At 46.1% G+C, this 18413-nt stretch overlaps 1 protein-coding gene across 1 annotated transcript in view; it reads right to left on the minus strand.

Moving 5' to 3' along the window:
* URM1 (ubiquitin related modifier 1) overlaps positions 1-18413 on the minus strand; it is a 25844-nt gene continuing 7431 nt past the window's right edge. Inside the window, exons 2-5 of the mRNA XM_086857959.1 lie at positions 15951-16021; positions 3923-4004; positions 2857-2905; positions 1-2164 (exon numbers count right to left, since the gene is read on the minus strand). Of these exons, the coding sequence (XP_086714085.1) occupies positions 2096-2164; positions 2857-2905; positions 3923-4004; positions 15951-16021 (271 nt within the window). The 3' untranslated portion in view covers positions 1-2095. The remainder of the gene's footprint in view (positions 2165-2856; positions 2906-3922; positions 4005-15950; positions 16022-18413) is intronic.

Raw genomic sequence — 18413 nt, forward strand, 5'->3', positions numbered from 1 at the left:
TGCTTTAAAAGGCTTTTATTTCAGAAACTTTTTGTTACTGTTGTTGTTACAGGATTTTACTGTACCCCTCTTCTCCACCCCGCCCCGGCTTCCTTAATCTTCCCATTTCTAGCTTTTTTTAGCAGTGATTGACAGCTTTTACTACAGCAGGAGCTAAGCCACCTGGGTCTACCTGCACTATCGAGGGGAATAACAGCTCCTGGGGAAGGAACCCATCTTATCTGAGCAAACAGCTGGGGGGATGAGAACAGACAAGCTGAGCCTAAGGCACAGAGGCAGGGTAGAGGAAGGGCAGGCAGCAGTGCTGAAGATGAACCTGCTTTTTCCCATTGTGTTTCAGTCCATTTCAAGCCGCATGCCGCACAGGTTCCTTGTTTTTCGGCCAGCTCCTACCATCACCTGGAATCCCCCTCCACTGTCCCGGCCCAGCTAAGCTAAGGGCCAGGAACTTGGGACAGAGAAGAGCCTTTGGCCCGTCTGTGTCATTTACAAATGGCCTGAGCCGGACTCAAGTTGCAGTGGCTGGATTTGGAAAAGGCTGAATATTCATTTGTCACCAGCAGCGGGTTGAAGTTGGGGTTCTTCAGATGCAGAAGCATTGCAGGCTGTGGGTGCTTTCAGTTACGCAGGTTGTGGAGGGGTAGACGTGAGAGGAGTCAGTGGAGAAGTCAGCTGAGGGAATCTCCGCATCAGACAGAGGAATTCCTTGGTCAGGCACAGCACTCCGGTGTTGGGCCAGGCTGCCTGAGCAGGGCTGGTGCACTGGCTGATCCCCACCTCCTCAGCAGCTCCTGAAGATTGAGGGCTCTTAGAGCAGGACATGGTGCAGATCAGCTCTGAGAGGCACCGACTGAGCACCAGCGAGCCCTCTGCTCCACGCCAGCCGCGGCTCAGGCAGGAGCTGCTGCCGGGGACCTCTGCATGCTGCTGGAGCCGTGCCGAAACAGGTGAGCAGGGCGGGGGGAGCGCAGGAGGACAGTCCTGGTCAGGCACTCCTGGAAGCTCATGCAGCATGTTTCAGACCTGTTGGTGCCAATGCTATCCTCTCTGAGCCCATCCCTCTGCTTTCACCGTAGCCTCCTGGCTGGCAGGGGTCTGTTTGTCTATCCAAGGAAACCTCTGGAAAGCCAACACCACCCGTGCCCTAGCAGAACCACACACAACCACAGTGCTCACAGGACTTCCTCAGGGTACACAGCAAGAAGCCTTTTCCTCCCACTGACACAAAGGGTTAAAAGCCACTGGCTTTCTCAGGTCTTGGCACTTTAACTGTGCATCTCCAGCCCCAGCCCTTTTCCAGCCAGGCTGCAGCTCCCACCTGCACAGAATGCAGTGCAGCCTGATCAATTCTGTCTATCATGGTGACAGAAAGATCATTTGCTGCCCTGATCACTCTGTGCTGTCTCAGGCCGGGTGAGGGTTTGTTTTCCCTCCATCCAAATCATTATAAATTGACAATATTCATGGGCCAGTACTTCAACTCGCCTCATCTCTGGTATGAAAGCATGAGGGATCAGAAATACAAAACCAAAAAAGCCCATTTCTCTCCTGCTTCCCATAAATAAATATCATGACAAGTTGAAAGTCACTTCTGAGGGCTCTGGAGCTGTCACATTTGCTACCCCATGGAAAAGCTAGTCAAGCCACCTTTTGTTTCCTTACACTTTCCCACCCTTCCCATGGCTGGTGTGGAGACTGTACCAATGTTAAGCATTGTGTTAAATGAATCCTGGTTCCCAGCACCAGAACACCTCACTGCATGTTAAGACATGTTATCCTATTCAGGGTTCAGCACCCCTCTTCCTCCTGTGAGAAAAAAACAAAGTCCCACATGCTGAGGTGCTCTCTGCTTGTTAGGGTACCTGGAAGTGCAGTCAGGAGAGGTGAAATGAGGACCAAAGACGATGCTGTTGTGGTGGACAGAAGGCCGCAGGCTGGCGGGGCTTTATTTGGATGTCTAGAACAAGTGAACGCAGTGGGAAGATGCAGAGACTGGACACAGGCAGTTCAAGAGAGGTTTGGGTGGGTTAAGGTTTTTGTTTGGTTTTTTTTTTCCCAGGGATTTGGATTTACATCCTCTTGTTTTTTCAGGAGTTCACCCGCCGTGCAATGTTGAGATGAAAAGCACATTATCCTGGTCCTGGAGTTTATAATCCAGCTCACCCTGCAGGCCAAGAAAAAAAATGAAAAATTGTTTAGATGTCATTTCCAAATACAAGCTGCAAAGAGAAAACAGCTCATAAAAAGATGGTGAGTATTAGGGAGAGCAGAAGGGGACAGACTGATGTTTTCTTCATAACAGGAGCAAAGGTGAGAGATCAGCCACAGTGCTGATGCTCATCACCCCACATCGCTTTCTGGACCAGGGTTTTGACAGAATAGGTGGTTGCCTGAGGCAGGGAAATGGTGAGGGACTGTTTGTTGTCTGAGCACAACAGTGGGATAAGAAAGGAAGACATTTATCAGGTGCCTGTTTGAGTTGAAATCTCCCTGTGGCCTTTTACCTGCCAGGCACCACCTGACTTCAGGGAAGGTCCCAGGTGCCCTCTACACTGTCACCCCACATGTGGGGGGAGCAGCCAGCAGCCAGAGGTGCAAAACCCAGTGCCACAGACCAGGGAAAAAGGGTGATCTCTCTTCAGACCCTGTCTGGCTGATGAGACTCAGCAGGTTAGAGAGAGGCTCCAGGCTTTTGAACAGCCACAGTACAGGAGATAGATTCCAGCCTGCCCCTTCCCCCTCAAATATGAGATGCTTCGCTTGGGGCAAGAATCAGAAATAGCTTCTGTGAGAGCAACCACAGAACAGAGAGAGCAATATTTTCAACAAAGAAAGTCAAACTGAAGGAGTACAGACCATTAGTTCCCAGTCTGCCTCGTTGATGAGCACCAAAATTCCTGGCCTCCTGCAGAATAGAGAGAAATAATTAGGATACAGGCCTACTAAAAAGCTCCACAAATAGTTAAGAACAAGGGATGTCACAGCACAGATCACAAGCTGACTGCCTATAAAGCCAAAAAAGGGATCCTAGCATGGAGGTGGAAACAGGTACAGTCTGTGCCCTTTCTAGATCAAATAAAGGGGACGCAGGAGCAATCCCAAAGCTCATTTGAATGAAAAGGCACCATTCCTGAGGATGCTCCAGGATGACTGCATTTCCGTACGATGCAGAAAAGCCAGGTAATTAAAACCCACGCACGACAGTCGAGCGCAGAGAGCTCAGTGTGAAGGTAGGGAAAGCCATTCCGGTGCCCCTACCAGAAGCACTAAACACCTGGGATCCACTCCAAGCCCCTGATTCTGAGCAAAGGGATTCCCCCTCTTTGATCTTCAGTGTCCTGCAATTGTCTCTCCTGTTACCAGGGGACCTGGCACATGCTTCAGCTCACAAAGATCCGTGACGAATGTTAAACACCCCCAGCGCCACCCCGCAGTCAGGGATGGCTTGCACAGCTCACTCTGCTCCATTTCTCTTGCCTTCCTTTTTTTTTTTCCTACCCCCTCCTCCACGAGACTGGCCCCATTTTGATAATAAAAATACATTTCCCAGAAGAAGTATTTGTTGGCATTTCTCAGAATGACTGCTTCAGTCCCAGTGATGTCAGCAGGGAACAGACAGACCTGCTAAAACTCCTGGAATTGAGGATACAGGTGCTACGCTGTTCCAAGTGATAATGAAGAGCAAGTATAAATGGCCCTGCTTCATGTTTAAGGTTTAAAGATTTGGGGTGAGGGCTGCAAATGATGCTCTCTGTGGACAGTGCAAGGTGTGGGTGGGATACCTCCCACTATCACTTAAGCAATTCCTGTGTTTTCATGGTCATTGACTTACTCAATAGGAAATCTGCCCCAGAGGAAAAATCCCCCAAACTGTGGGGATCAACAGAGAAACACAAGGAGCATTGCTAACAGCTGTACTCACACAGATTCCCCTTGTATAAATAACTCTGGTCGCTCTTTCAACAGATTCTGTTTGATCCACTTGAGCAGGTTTCTGATATCCCCTGGAAGAAAGAAGGACAGGGTTTACAAACTAGCTGATGGCTCTTGGTGATGCCAGAGCAAGGTGATTGTTTATCCACGAAAGAGCAGATGAGGAACATGCAGGATGGATGGGGATAGCTGCAAAGAAACTCACAGTCCTGTCCCTATGGTTTGGCAGAAGAGATTTCCCACAGAAAACTCATCCCACAAAGAATGAATGCAGCTCCTGCTGAAGCACCAATCTGGCAGCAGATTCCTGATGTTCAGGTCTCTGACACATCCCATATCCTGTACATTATCTTGTCACCCAACAAATTATGTCTAATTCTCTATTGTGTTTAATTAGATTTAAAAAGTCCAAACAAGCAAGCCTAAGAACCTGAACGGAGCAAAGACAGACACTTTTGACTAAAACCAGCACAAGCTCTTGGAGACATAGGGAGCTCTGGGGCCCAAACCTGTCCATGGCCATGCACTAAACAGACAGGAGGTCCCTGGCCCATAGTTGCATTTTGGACACCTACAGCATCCCTCAGCATCACACCTGCTGCTCTGGAGTGTTCCCCATGCTGTGCCTGCTCCCTCCTTCTACACTTCATGCTTAGAGCTTCTTTATTAAAGCTCAGCCTTTATCTTTCCATTTCAGTAGGTGACAGAAAGGATTTGTCTTCATGTAAAAGGAGGAGGAGACACTGCTGGCGGGTTTTTATAGTATCAATTTTACTTTGTGAGGCAAAAACAATTTCTTTAGTGATAGCATCAGTTAATTTCCTATTGGAGAGGTGAGAAGAGACAGAGGGGGGGAACAATCCGTTACAGGGTTTAGAGAAGCTGACAAATTGCAAAGTGGAGTTCTCCTGCATTTGCCTCTATATTTCACTGTTCCACAAACCACTTCATCATCCCGAATCCACAATCAGTTATTCTCCCGGGGCTCCTTTAAACAGCCCTTTGAAAGCCCCAAAAGAGTTTTGTTTGTTTTCAAGAAGCGAGGAAGCTTTCTGAAGGCACAAATCCACCAGTGAGGGCTTTAGCCCCGCTCCAGGAGGAGCAGGGATGGCAGGATGGGTTTCTTATGTGAGGTAAGCTCACTGCAGTCATGAGGAATCTTTCCACACATGCTTCTCTGAGTTAAATTCACTCTGTGTACCATTCCCCATGTGCTTGCTCATGACCAGCAGTAATATATGCATTTGTAGTGGCTTGACTCAGCCCAGGCCTTACCCCAGGATTTTATGGGATCATGGATGTTACCCAGAGCCAAACTGGGGTTATTCCAAATAATGTCACACTCACTGCTTCTGTCACACCCAGGATGAACAGCCCTGGTGTGGACAGGTGCACATCAACTAGGCAATGGGGATATGTCCATTTGCAGCAGATGGGGGCCTCTTCTCCTGGGGAAAGGGGGAGGGGATGCTCTGAGATTCCCTCTGTTCCCCCTGCTTTCCTAGTGCATTGGTGCCTCCAAACCAGCACTGACCCCAAAACCCCAATCTCACCACAGGGCTGCCCAGAGCACAACAGGTATTGCTACCTCTAAGCACTGGATCACTACTCTGGGCAAAAGGAGCTGCTTTGTGCCTCAAAACTGCCTGGTGAGCTGGATCACCTGCCTGGGGCCAACCCACAACTGCCTTGTAATGATAAGTAGTTATAAGAACAAAATAGGCCATTTTCTGTCTCCCTCCTAGCAACATGCACCGGTGACAGGGAGCACCACTAAGAAGGTGTGTGTATTTACATACATATACACACATACATACATACATATGTGTGTATATGTATGTACACACACACACACACACCACAGCGGTCGGTCAGCCATCAGAACAAGAGTTAACTACATTCACCTTCCCCTGAAAAATGCTGCTGCAACGTCAAGCCCTCAGGATCTCACACCCAAATGGCTCCCGCTCTCCATCACCAAGAAATGAAAGCTGTAAAGGAAGGAAGATGGAGAGGAGCCTTCAGGAGAGGGAGGGGGGTGTGAAGGGGACACCAGCCCCACTGCAGCATCACCCGCGAGCTGTTTCATATTTATGCACTTGCAGCAGGGCGCACAACAATGAGCTGTGCCATATACCATTCTCCTTGCATGGAATAAGCAGCCCTTTCCTCTGGGACCTTTCAGGAGAGATCATTTAAACAGAAATGCGCTGCACTAGCTGGATAAAAGGCAGCCACCTAGAAGCAGCCTGGACGGAGGAGCGAGAGGACTGATTTATTTGAGGCTGAGCTCCAAGACTCCCTCGTCCCATCTCCTTCCATAACAAATGTTATTTTCAGTCCCACCTGAGCCAACATGCATTTATTTCTATCCAGAAGTCACGTACACATATACTGAAGAATTTAAATAGTAGGAAAATAATGCAGACATCCCTATGCACGCCTAGAGCTTGCCCATTACAAAAGGTACAAAAATTAAGACCCTTTCTCCACAGCCAACTTTAAGACAATACTTTCATCTGCTTTATCAGCACTGAATTTTTTCACCCACCTTCATTTCTCCGTGTCCTATACACCAGTATTACTAGAAGAAATCAATTATAAAGGATGACAGATGACCACAGCCACACCAAAACAATCTCCCACAAGAAAGATATTGAAAAGAACAAGATTACTTCCACTGCAAGTGGTCTGTGGAGAAGCCATCTTGCAGCTCAGTGCCTCAAACAGCAGTCTTGATCAGCAGCTCAGGACTCTGTTCTTATGATGGAAATAATAAGAGGTAAATTATGGCACAACTGCTTATCTCTTACAGTTGACAAACGTAGTGTTCCTAAGACATTTTCTTTCTGATACTATGCTATGGGTCTAACAGGTTTCCAGCTCCCTGGGCCAAGGATTTTTCTATGCAAACAGCAGGTTCTCTAGAGATGACACATAAAGAAGGAAAAAATCTCAGCCTGGTCAGGCACCACATCTGCTGACAAGTTAAACCATCGTTACAATGCAGTGATTTCACACTTGTGTTGGTTTGGAGCTGGCTCCCATCACAGAACAGAGGCATCTGCTTTGGCAGGAGCACAGCTGTACTACAGGTGCTGTGATTTTCCTGTAAAACCTGCTGTGCATTTTGGCTCCGGAGGGAGGTGCAGGTGAGAGCTGAGACAATACAGCATTTTGCTCCAGCATCATCAACTTGAACCCAGCTCATCCCAGTAATGACGTATTTTTATCACTGCTGCATGGTCATACTGAAATCTTTTTGGTAGCCTACCCCATTTCACTCACAGAAAACAAATATCACACCAAAAATGCACTCTTAATTCTCATTAACTGTCCCCACCATTGGCAGCATCAGAGGAGAAGCAAGACTGAACCAGCCAAGGAAGTGGAAATACTCTCAAACTGCAAAGGAGGGACTGAAGCACATGGTAAGAAATCCCTGTCTTATTTCTACACAAAGGCAGCTTCTGCTGCCTGTGCTAACAGCACATCAACCCTCTCCAAATTCTTAGGAAAAATAATCTAAAATTAATCAATAAAAAGAAAAACTGACAAACATTTGAGAAAACTGTTTAGTTCAAGTGCACAGATGAGAGCTGAAGCCCACAATATATGCAGAAAACAGATCACCCAGCAAAACACAGCGCTCAGGAAAATGAGATGTGTGCTTGCAGTGACACAAAGTCATTGCCTTGTCACGCAAGAGGACAGGATGCAGGAACTGCAGTGAGTGCACACAAAACCCAATAGCCTCGGCTCCTGTTCAGCCCAGCTGCATCACAAACACTCCTGGTTGTGGCAGACAGAACTGCACAGTCTGCTCTGTCCTCCTGCAAATCCTCCAAGGCCTGACCTGCATTGCCCCAACTGCTCCTTCATGAAGAATCTGCTGAGCTTCCTCTGCAACTGGAATGCATCTAATAGTGCCTTTTAGCAGTGCCTGGGTTCATCTGCACCCTCAAAAGCAGGGCTGAAATCCATAGATCTTTCCTAGCTCAATAAAACCTCCTGGGCCTGACAGATCCATCAGTGACAACTCAGAAAAGAGGGCACTCACTGAGTGCAGAGAGAAACCAGGTGCCTCGAGTAAGAAACACCAAGCTGGGTGTTGTAGTAGAAGGATCTCACAATGAACTCATAAAGGTGCAGAAACATGGAAGGATTTTGTGCAACCCTGATAGCAGCTGACATGGACACACAGCCCTTGGCTCCCAGGGAGCTGCACAGGTAGCTCCTAGACGCACATGCAAGGACCAGACATCTCTGTGTCCCCTGCCTTAAAACCCACATACAAACTTGCACACAACCTCAAAGGGCACCCAGAAGGTGTAATTACACCCATTTTCTTGCCCTGGTTGCAGATCTGGGAGATTATTTCAGTGAAATAGGGGAACCTTATAAAGGCTGAACCATGGAAAATTCCCTTCTGGTCTGCAGTAAATAAGATATATGTGGCACTGGTCACTAAGGGGTCAGTGCTGCAGGAGCACAGCGCTTTCCCGGGCCGCCTTGTGGACACCTCCCTGTGGGGTACCATTTCTTTGACCCAGAATAAGATCATTTATCATACTGACCATGGCTGAGCTCCAATTTGCTGAGGTCACTAACTCTGGACGAGCGCTGCTCCACCCACATTCTCAGCCACAGGCCTGTAACCATGACAAAGCCCCTTCCCTGCCGCTCCTCTGCCATTATTTCCCCTGCCTGCATGGAAATGTATGGAAAAACAATTTGTATGTCCCTTTCCCTGCGTAAGCAGCTTGTTTCTAAAACAGACAAACCAGTTCCCAATACCTGCTGCTCTTCCAGGTGCATGATTGCTCTTTGCTTTGGGATCCGAGCAGACCCTCCAGGAATCTGCTCTGGAAAGGGAGCTCAAAACCAGATCTAAGGGATCCTTCCAACTCCTCCAGCCTCCCATCTGATATGCAAATCACTCTCTGAAGCAGACCATGGTGTGCCATAAACTGCAGAAGAAGACCTGGAATGGCTGATATAAATGGAGTCACAGGCAAATGGATTTGGTATTACGCAGAGTGAGCAGCCAGGCAAATTTTGCAGCAAGAGCAAAATCCATTTTCTCTGACAAGTGCACAAGCCAATCCTGCCACACACTGGAATGGGCAGTGATTTAAGTACTAGGGAAGAAATTAGGGGGTAACTACAGCCAGGCATAAGAGAACTGCAATTGTTGCTCTCATCTCTTCTTGTCTGCTACAAATGAACACCAAGGTCTTGGCTTCTGTAATTTTTAATTGCTTTAAGACATCTTTTTCTCGCTTCTCATCTAGAAGAGAAATGCTCCTCTTAATTCTCCTGTGTCCACAAAATGGGAAAGGATCACAGAGGTCTTTCACAGCCTTCCTTTCAGCAGTGAGGACTCAGATCCCAGCTATCACCCAGCAATTCTCAGCCCTGAGGTTTTAATCACAATGCTTATGAACTGGAGAGGAGATGCTTGGGATCTTCCACTCCCCACAGATCGCTGGTAGAGAAATACAAGTTCAAGGGATCTCCAATCCCAGTGCTAGCCAGCAGCAAGCCTCCAGATCCATCAGCTCCCATGACAAAAAAAGCAGCTTCGAGCTGATTCTCAGGGTAAACCTAATCCCTACTCATTTCCAAAGTCAGAGCATCTAATCCCATAACACCCAACGCTATTGTCACTTCAGGCTCCCCAATAAATGCCAGTGCACCAAACTGTCTCTTTTAATTAGGATCACAGATCACTAGTGTTGGCCCAGGGTTCAAAATTGTCAAAGGAAGGAGCTGAGAGAGCCTCAAAGACTATTGCCCCAGCAGTGAAGTACCAGCCTGGGGACTGCAGACATTAAAAAAACCATCTCCTTAACAGGTCCTGTGATTTTATCCCTCTGTCAGTGCAGAATTATTCTCAAAAAAAGACCATCCTGAGCCTTGTCTGCTCTGATTTTAAGAGGCTTGAGCACTGTAGTCCTGCTACCAAACCCCAAGGAGACTGTGCCATGGTCTAATAGTTTTTGCAGTCAGGAATCTTCTACTAAAGCACTAAACTCCCATTTCTTCATTCCTCCCTATCAATCTATGCTAGATGATATTGCATCACACTGGCTATAATCTGTCCTTTCCAATGATAAAGGAGATATCCCACCTCATCACTTTTCCATTCATTTATCCTGTTTAACCTTGAATGTTACTGGTTAATTTTTTTTTAAGCTCTCAGCAAGACAATTCAGAGAATGCATTACTAACCACCAGTGTAAAGCTTTGCCAAAACCCAGCAAAATGAAATTTCCCCTCTCTCCTATTTTCCTGGTTTCTGAGTTTTGGGTGTGTGCACAGGGACTGAGGGCTAAAAAGGAAAATCTTATTGCTATTAAAGAGACTACACAGAGCTGATGTGCAACCCCAGACCATGGAGGAAGGTGGCTGCTCCTGCCAGAGTGGAGAGGGATTCCCTGGCAGCCTGGCACTGCTCTGCACGCAGCCACTGGCCGAGGGAATTCCCTGGGCTGGGCTCTCCCTGGCACTGCCAGCTGGATCAGAAAATGCCTTGAAGTCAAATCCTTGCCCCCCTCCCAGCTTGGCTGGTGGCTGTGTCCCCTCTGGCTGCTGGATGAGTCAGTGTCTCAGCTCAGCTCAGGAAAGTGCCATGATTTTATTCCTCTAAATACAGAAATTGCCTCTCACTTTTGGGCTCAGATCTGCTTTGCTATTATTAGACTTCCATACAGGGCCAAGCACCATTAAACCGATTCCTGCCCACCCAACCCAGCCACCCCCACAGATACTCCAAGCCCCTCAGTCTTACTTGAAAGGGAAAAAGAAAGGGCCAGTGAGATGATCAGGGTGGAGGAGAGGGGGGGGGTAAGATTTACAAGTGAATGGAGGTAAGAATGGAGCAGTTTGTGGGATAAAGGGGCTGCGGAGGGAGCTTTACAGATGTGCAGAGGGACGGCGGCTCATTGTTTAATTAAGCAGAAAGTGGCTCTTTTGAAAAGCAATTTTGCACAGGAGCTCTGAGCTCAGCAAACAACTCCTGCGAGTGAGGGCAGGAGGAGAAAGGAACAGCTGGCCCGGAGCCGTGTGAACCGCATGCTAAGCGGTTTAAAGGGCCCGGATCCTCCTCCCCAGCCCTGCTCCGCTGCCACCCTCTGAACAGCGCTGTCAGCACAGCAAATCCCACCAAGAGAAAAGAGGGAGCGGAGGGGGGTGGGACAGAGGGGTTATCCTGCTAGGTGTCCGCACTGCAATACAGCGGCTGGGAAGGAGGGTGTAACAGCCAGGCTTTGTTATCCCAGGGATTTGGTCACACACAAGAGCTGGTTTCCCAGTGCCTGGGAAGCTCCTTCCACAATGAGTTGGGATGAGCTGATCCGGTAAAGCGGCTCCACGGCCTCCCAGGAGGGTGATGGGACTGCTCCTGTCAGGACAGGCGTTTATTTCCCTGTTTCCTCTAAAGGGAGCCGTGGCCCCGCTGGGACGGGGACCTGGAGCCGAGCCCCACGCCAGGAATTGCTCGATCGTGACGTGGCAGCGCCGCGGCATCTCTGATCGCGACAGCTCTGATGCTGCAAACACTGCTCACCCTGACTGCCTGAGCTCTCACCCTGCATAACCCACTGAGCCCCCTTCCCTTGTCACCAAATCTATCATTTCCTGCCTAAAAGAGATGCACGAGTGGGATGCACGAGAAGGGGAATAACCCAAGTCCTTTGAGAGCTGCAAGTACCACACACTGTGGTTAAAAAGATTTGACTGCATGAAGTTCCATGGATCTATAGGGGTTTTTTTTACCATTCTTCCAAAAACCCTCTACATTAGCAAATATAATTTTATTCTTTCTTTGGAGCAAGTTTCAAAATGTTAGGAATAATAAACAGAGCAATGAAAGCATGCCAGAATATTAATGACTCAACTACGATGTACTACCCAGCACTAGGCACTTACCAAGAGCCAACGCCAACCGCTACTCTGGATTTTACAGGCTCTTTTGGCCCAGCACCCCAGTAAACACTGAACACATGCCATGCTGTATTTTGTAAGCCACCCTGCCTGTAACATAGGTCTGATCTTTCAAGATCCCCAGGCTCTTTTCCGAGCAGATGAATGCTCCCAAGTCCCCAGCAGTCCTCCACGCTGTGCAGAACAAGGCCCCTGGAAAGCAAAGCTCTTGAGGAGCACACTATGCTCTTCTCTACAGGGATTCAATATGAGCAGCATTTGGCAGATTATTTTAATTTTCCCTCTTAAAAAAAGTCTGATTGGCAGTGGGCTTTTTTCCCCTAGAGTTTTGGTAAAGGGAAACCACAAACAATTACCAAAACACACTGATCAATAATTTAACCTTCCAGACTTGTAAACTGCCGTAATACAATGTGAATTCTTGATTAGTCCAGAAGGTCCCAGAGAGCACCAGTGAAACTGGTCACTGCTGCCCCAAAAACACAAGTCCCACCACTGAAGCCTCAGGAGAAGCTGGAATTCAAAGGTCAGTGACAGCAGCTGAGCAGCCTGCAGCACAAGTGCCAGAGACTTTACACACAACCCCAACCTCTGGGTACAACATCCAGAAGACAGCCCAGCAGAGAGGTTTTGTAAACACTCTTCATCAGATGATGCTGCTGAGCCAAACCTAAAACGACTACAAGGGTTAAACAATGCCAGTGACTTCCTACCCTTCCAACAGCATCCATGCAACTCACATGGCCAAGACAAATCCACCACTGTGAGTCCCAGTGAGATGGAGGAAGGAGCTCCAGCATCACTTGCAGAGCAGTCATACAATGATCTATTTGATTACTGAAGCACTTGGTTAAATTACTGTGGCTTGTTTCAGGAGGAGGCTGCCAAATACATTTTCAGTTTTTAATCTAGGGTTTCTCTCTTTTATGCTCCATTGTCTCTAATAGCCTCTTAGATGCTTGAAAATAAAGTTGATTTCCCTGCCAATTTAATCCTCTCTCCATGTGACAAATATCGTTATTCCCCCAGCTGCTTTCTTCCACACACAGTGTTTTTATGCAGAAGAAGCCAACAGAGCACGATGCCTTTAGATCCTCTAACAGCATTATCAGTGAGATCATCAGAAAAGCCAGAAATTTGGGACAAGATTCTTGTTTAACATGAGGTCTTCTTTCTGCAACAGCTCTACAAGATTACACAGTCCTGCAGAAAATGTGGCATATGTGCTGCCTATGCACATACACCCTATCTTTCTAAATTCCCACTTTGGCAGCAACTTCAAAATGCAAGCTGGGACAGCTCCACTTGGAAATAAAGAACAGCTATTTAACTGACATCAGGATACAAAATGCCCCTCGGATAATAAAAATAGGTCCTGCCACGTGGTTGTGCCCCTCGTGGCTTGCTCTTGTCCCATTTGCAGCTTCCTTCCTCCTGCCTTTCCCAATCCCTCCAGGAGTCCATCTCCAGGCATCAGAGAAGGACAGAGAATCAAATCTTCTTGAGCAAGTTAACTGGATCTGGAACCCACCTACTTTCCATCTAGTGCTTGTTATCAGGAAAAAGGAAATGACCACATAAAGAGTTTTCTCAAGCAACATTATCATTTAGAGAACACTGATTGTCCCTGCAAACCATGGAGCACAGCTTGGTTTTTATGTTCATGTAAATATTTGTGGGTATTTCTTCATATAATTTTCCACCTCCCTTCACTTCTGGTATATTATAAAAATGCCTAAACAATTAAAATAAAGGTGGGCCAAATAACCCAGAGAGAAGCAACTGTTCTGCAAAAAGGAGGACAAAGACAAAAATAACCTAGAAAAAGGGAAGAGTAGGTAAGAGAGGCCAAAATGGCCAAAAATAAACTTGGCAGCTAATGAAATCACTTAAAATGGGGTTAGAAGTGCAGGTCTTCAAGTAGTGTTCATACTACAGGTTTTTCCCTGGAGAATTCAGTGATGGACATTCAGGGTAAGGTAAGCAACAGGATGTGCTGAGTAGAACTGAGCTGTTTAATTTCTCTAATCATTGCAATTCTAGAAGCACAAGGGCAGCAGGGACCTGGCTATGTATATCTTAATCTACCCAGAGAAGGGAGAGTTAAAATTTCTTAGTGTGAACAAGGGAAATACACAGCATTAGGAACAATATAAATTTGCAAGAAAATTACTCATATTTTCTGATATGATTCCATTGATTCCTCAGCACTACAATGTAATTGTCTTCTGGAAGTATCATGAGGGGTGTTTCAGTAATCCTTTACTGTCAGACACTTGGGCCACCTCTGCCTGCCCCACCCCTGGGTTGGGCTATAAATGTCACTACAGCAGCTGCCTCACAGCTCAGTTTATGTTCCTGAGATGCTGCAATCCACAACCAGCCCCAAAATGAAACATCCATGGCAGCCAAGGCACAAGACAGCAGCAAACCAGGGGCGTTGACAAGCGGCTACACTGTCAATTCTGCCACTCCTGTCACAGGGATAGCAGTGTCTGGAAAACAAGGCAGAGGGAAAAGCTGGGAGCAATAATGTTAGCTGAATCTGGAATGAATCACTGGAGATCATGAGTTTGAACCCTGAGGCTGAGACAAACCTTCAGGGAGAGATTTACCCCTTAGGATAAACGTAGATCCTACTAAGGCTCCAGAAGTCTTCCCAGCAGCTTCAAGTGGAAATGATCAGGCCACATACAACTGCACCACTGACAGCCATCAGGATGGAAGAATCCCTCTTTGGTATTAATACCCTCCCCTCCCCTGACAGAAATAAACATCTCCTGTAATAACCCCTTTTTCTTCAGCATCTGATCATGGTTTGAACACCACCAAAACAGTGGGTGTTACTGGGTATTTTAAATTTACAGAGCACTGAAGAAAATTATGCTCTAGCCCCCGAGTTTATAAACCAACTAAATTAATGTTTGAGTGTTTTAGCATTTCTTTGCTACCTTTTGTTTAAGGATCTTAAGTGCCTCAACAGCACTGGAATTTAATGCTGAATTCTCTTGTGATACATGAAAGTATCAGTAGCAACAGGGGAAAGTTAAGCAACATGACTAAACTCACAAAGCAAATCAGCATCAGGTCATGTTTCTGGAGCCTTAGTCCCTGTCTTTAACCACAAGATAACACAATATTGCAGTATTCCTATTATATTTGAATTACACATTCTTATGTCCAAGCATCAAAAGCACTTCTACCAATCTCTAATTACTTCCAGGCACAGCAAAAGGATTTCAGGCCGGGAGGTTCCCAGCACATAGATTATGATATCAGCCATTTGTGAGATATTGGTTGCTAACATTCCCTCATGGCTTTGTGTTATTTTGGTTTATAATCCCACTCCAATAGCAAAAAGCAGTGCTATCTAGCTGGAAAAATTCAGAACATACCTGTGGCAAAATTACACTACAACGGAAGTATGTGAGTTAGTGCAGCATTGCTCAGTATTGATATTCCAAATTGCAAACCAGGAATTATGACTGCTTGTCCCTGGAACACTAAAATCCTGGTTTTTTATTGCAGGAAAGGCCATGGGCAGGATGTCCAGCACCATATTTGAGCATTACATTTACTGTTCTCAACTGCAGAGTTCATATTAAAATTATTACATTTACTTGAGAGGTCAAATGAGTAGATAAACAACATTTATGTTTCATTGCTACACATTCCCCCACATATCTATACACCACATAAACACACACACACATATATATATGTGCCTCTTGGAAACCTCAGAATAGGCAGGAAAAAACAAAGGAGAGAGGATGTTATTGGTAGTTTCATGTAGCAAGAAAGACAAACGTAGACTTGATGGAAACATCCAGAGGCAGCAAGAGGGAGGCAAAAGTCTTAAGGAAGGACTTGATTCACAAGTGCTTAGAGGTCAGGAAAGACCTTAGACTTTGAGAACTAGTCCCTGTTTGCCAAGCTGCCTGATCCATGGTATGTCTGAAAGAGCTTTTAAAATACTTTGATCCTTGCTGGCAACTAGAAGTGCTGTACAAACCAGCTTTGTTTCATTTGTTGTTACTCTGTCAAGTTATCCAACAGGTTCTGATACTCACAAGGCTCTGGTTGACAGGGCAAAGTCACCTGATGCTTTTTGACACCATCGAATAAGAGTTCTGCACCACCTCTGAAATAAAAACAATGAACCACTGAGATTTTGCTTTATTGTTAAAAGAAGGCAGTACAAAAGAGGTGATTTACATAGATGCCACAACAGAGAAAACAAATGACACAGACTATATTTAGCACAGGATTCCCTTTGTCTTTTTTTTCCTGTCACAAACCAAAAGTCCACAGGGGAAGCTGCCAGCTCCCTTTGCCAAGACAGAGAGGAGGCTCTGCTGTGGGCCAGAACCCCACGGTGCCAGGCATCATCCCAGCGGAACGGGAGGATGGTTCCCATCTCCGTGTGCTCCCAAACCGCTGTGCAGCGCTGCCTTCCCTCTCCAGCCACCGGCACAGCTTCCACTCAAACAGCTCTACAGCCACCACGCTGCTCATCCCTAACACCTGCTGGCCAGAAATCTCAAAAATTGAGCATCCTTCTGGAATAAATATTCCCTCCGTTTCCACATGTGAACACACAGAAAGGGGAAATGACACACTCCAAGTTGCAGAGCAAGTCAGAGCCAGCAGCCCCAAAGTCCTGGCAACCCTCTCTTGATCTACAGACTACAAAGTGTCCCAGAGAGAGACTTCACTGGGAGCAGCAAGTGATGAGGGTGACAAGGTAAAATATAAATAAATAAATACACAATCTTCTTCTACTGAACAACCTGATGTTCATCCCTCTTCTGACACTTTGAATACATTAGGGAATACCCTCAGATAACAACTGATGGCCTCAGCAAGCACAGATCAGTGTGAGCAGGATATGCAGAGGCTGGCAGATAAAGGAGCTGGTCCTCACACTGGAAAAGAATGGGATTTGAAATGGGTCCAGGTACCTAACCTTAGGCTCCTCAAAAGAGTAATTTGTTTTTGTAACTACAGCTTAGAAGCCTCAGCAAGCTCCTCACCTCTACTCCTGCTCTGGAGAAAGTACAGTTGTGAAAATCCTGAGCTTTACTAACATCAGTCATTTTCAATGATGTTGTGAGGCCTCAGACCAAACTCAGTCTTAAATTATAAAATTTATCATGTGAGTAGGGACATGGATAATAAACACAAAAGCTACTTGAAGTTGCAGGACACAGAAGCAGAGAGTGCGAGCTTTTGGCTCTAAACTGAACTCTATGCTGGCCAAAGTTTTAACAACTAGAAAACTTAAAAAACTTAATTCACTTAATATTAAACTGAAGTATAAAAATGACCAACCCATTTTAAAGGGCATATAATTGTGGCAAAATGTTCTTCCAACTTAAATGCAGATTATTTTGGAAAATTTTTTCTATGAAGCTACTTTCTGTGAACTTATTGGTGCCTCTCCTCCCTTGGAAACCAACATAATAAAGAGAAATATTTAAAACAAGCAATCCCTACCTAAGTAACAACAAAGATACTTCCAGATGTTATTAAGTTCCTTTAAATTCAATATCTAAAAATGCCACAGTAGGTTTTCTTGGCTCTGCAATGGCAGAGCACAACAGTACCCTTGTTATGCCTTCGACAGCATTGCTTATATGCAGCAACTCTCCTAAAGAGCACTCTGTTGGTGTTCTTCCACCAGCTCACAACAAATAGTTATCTAAAAATTGAAGCAGCGATTATTAACGTGAGCCGAGATTCATGCGAGGGAACAAGTCATAACAATTATATGAAAAACATTTTTTCATGTAATGAAAACAAGGTCACGCTTTGTTACAGCGGGAAATGTAGATTGCAAGATAAGGTCCTTCTGTAAGGCGCGAGCTGTGGGGAACTCAGCTGTGGTTCCTACATAGAGAGCTCATTTATGCATTTCCAAGGGAAGCAAAAATGCATCTCACTCTTCTGGGAAAATTAGGAGAGTTGCTGCAGCTGGAAGCGGGAAAGATAGAGGAAAGGATTCTTAAGGAGAAGGGTATTTAAAGGGTTATGGTATTTCTGTGTTCGTGAAAGGGTGGGAAAAAGCGAATAAATAGCAGCCTTTTAGCTTCTGCTAAAAGGAGGCTTTAACGAAATAACACAAGTATTTCCACAAATATGCACAGCTTCCACTGCAAATGCTTTAAGATCCCAGGGCCAGAGCATGAGCAGTGCTGATACTACAGCAGCAAAGGCCTGGAAACTGAAACGGTACAGAGTGAGAACCTGGCAGCTTTACAGACCTGACAGGGCTCAAACACAAAGCACAGTGAGGGCACGTGTCCACACACAAACACACACACAGACAGTGCTCAGAAAAGAAAAGAAAAAAAAAAAAAACCAAACCGAGAAACGAGAGGGAGGTTTTCACAAATATTTTTAATAATTAAAATTTTTAAAAAATCGAACAACTCAAAAAGGTTGAAAGGTGAAAGAAAAAGAAAGGCCTGGCACAGGACGATCACAGAGAGACGGGAGCGAGGCCCAGGGACAGACGGGCAGATGGCCCTGCC

This window comes from Cyanistes caeruleus, chromosome 20 (genome assembly GCF_971803275.1).
Source record: "Cyanistes caeruleus chromosome 20, bCyaCae1.hap1.1, whole genome shotgun sequence".
In the NCBI taxonomy this organism is placed as follows: domain Eukaryota; kingdom Metazoa; phylum Chordata; class Aves; order Passeriformes; family Paridae; genus Cyanistes; species Cyanistes caeruleus.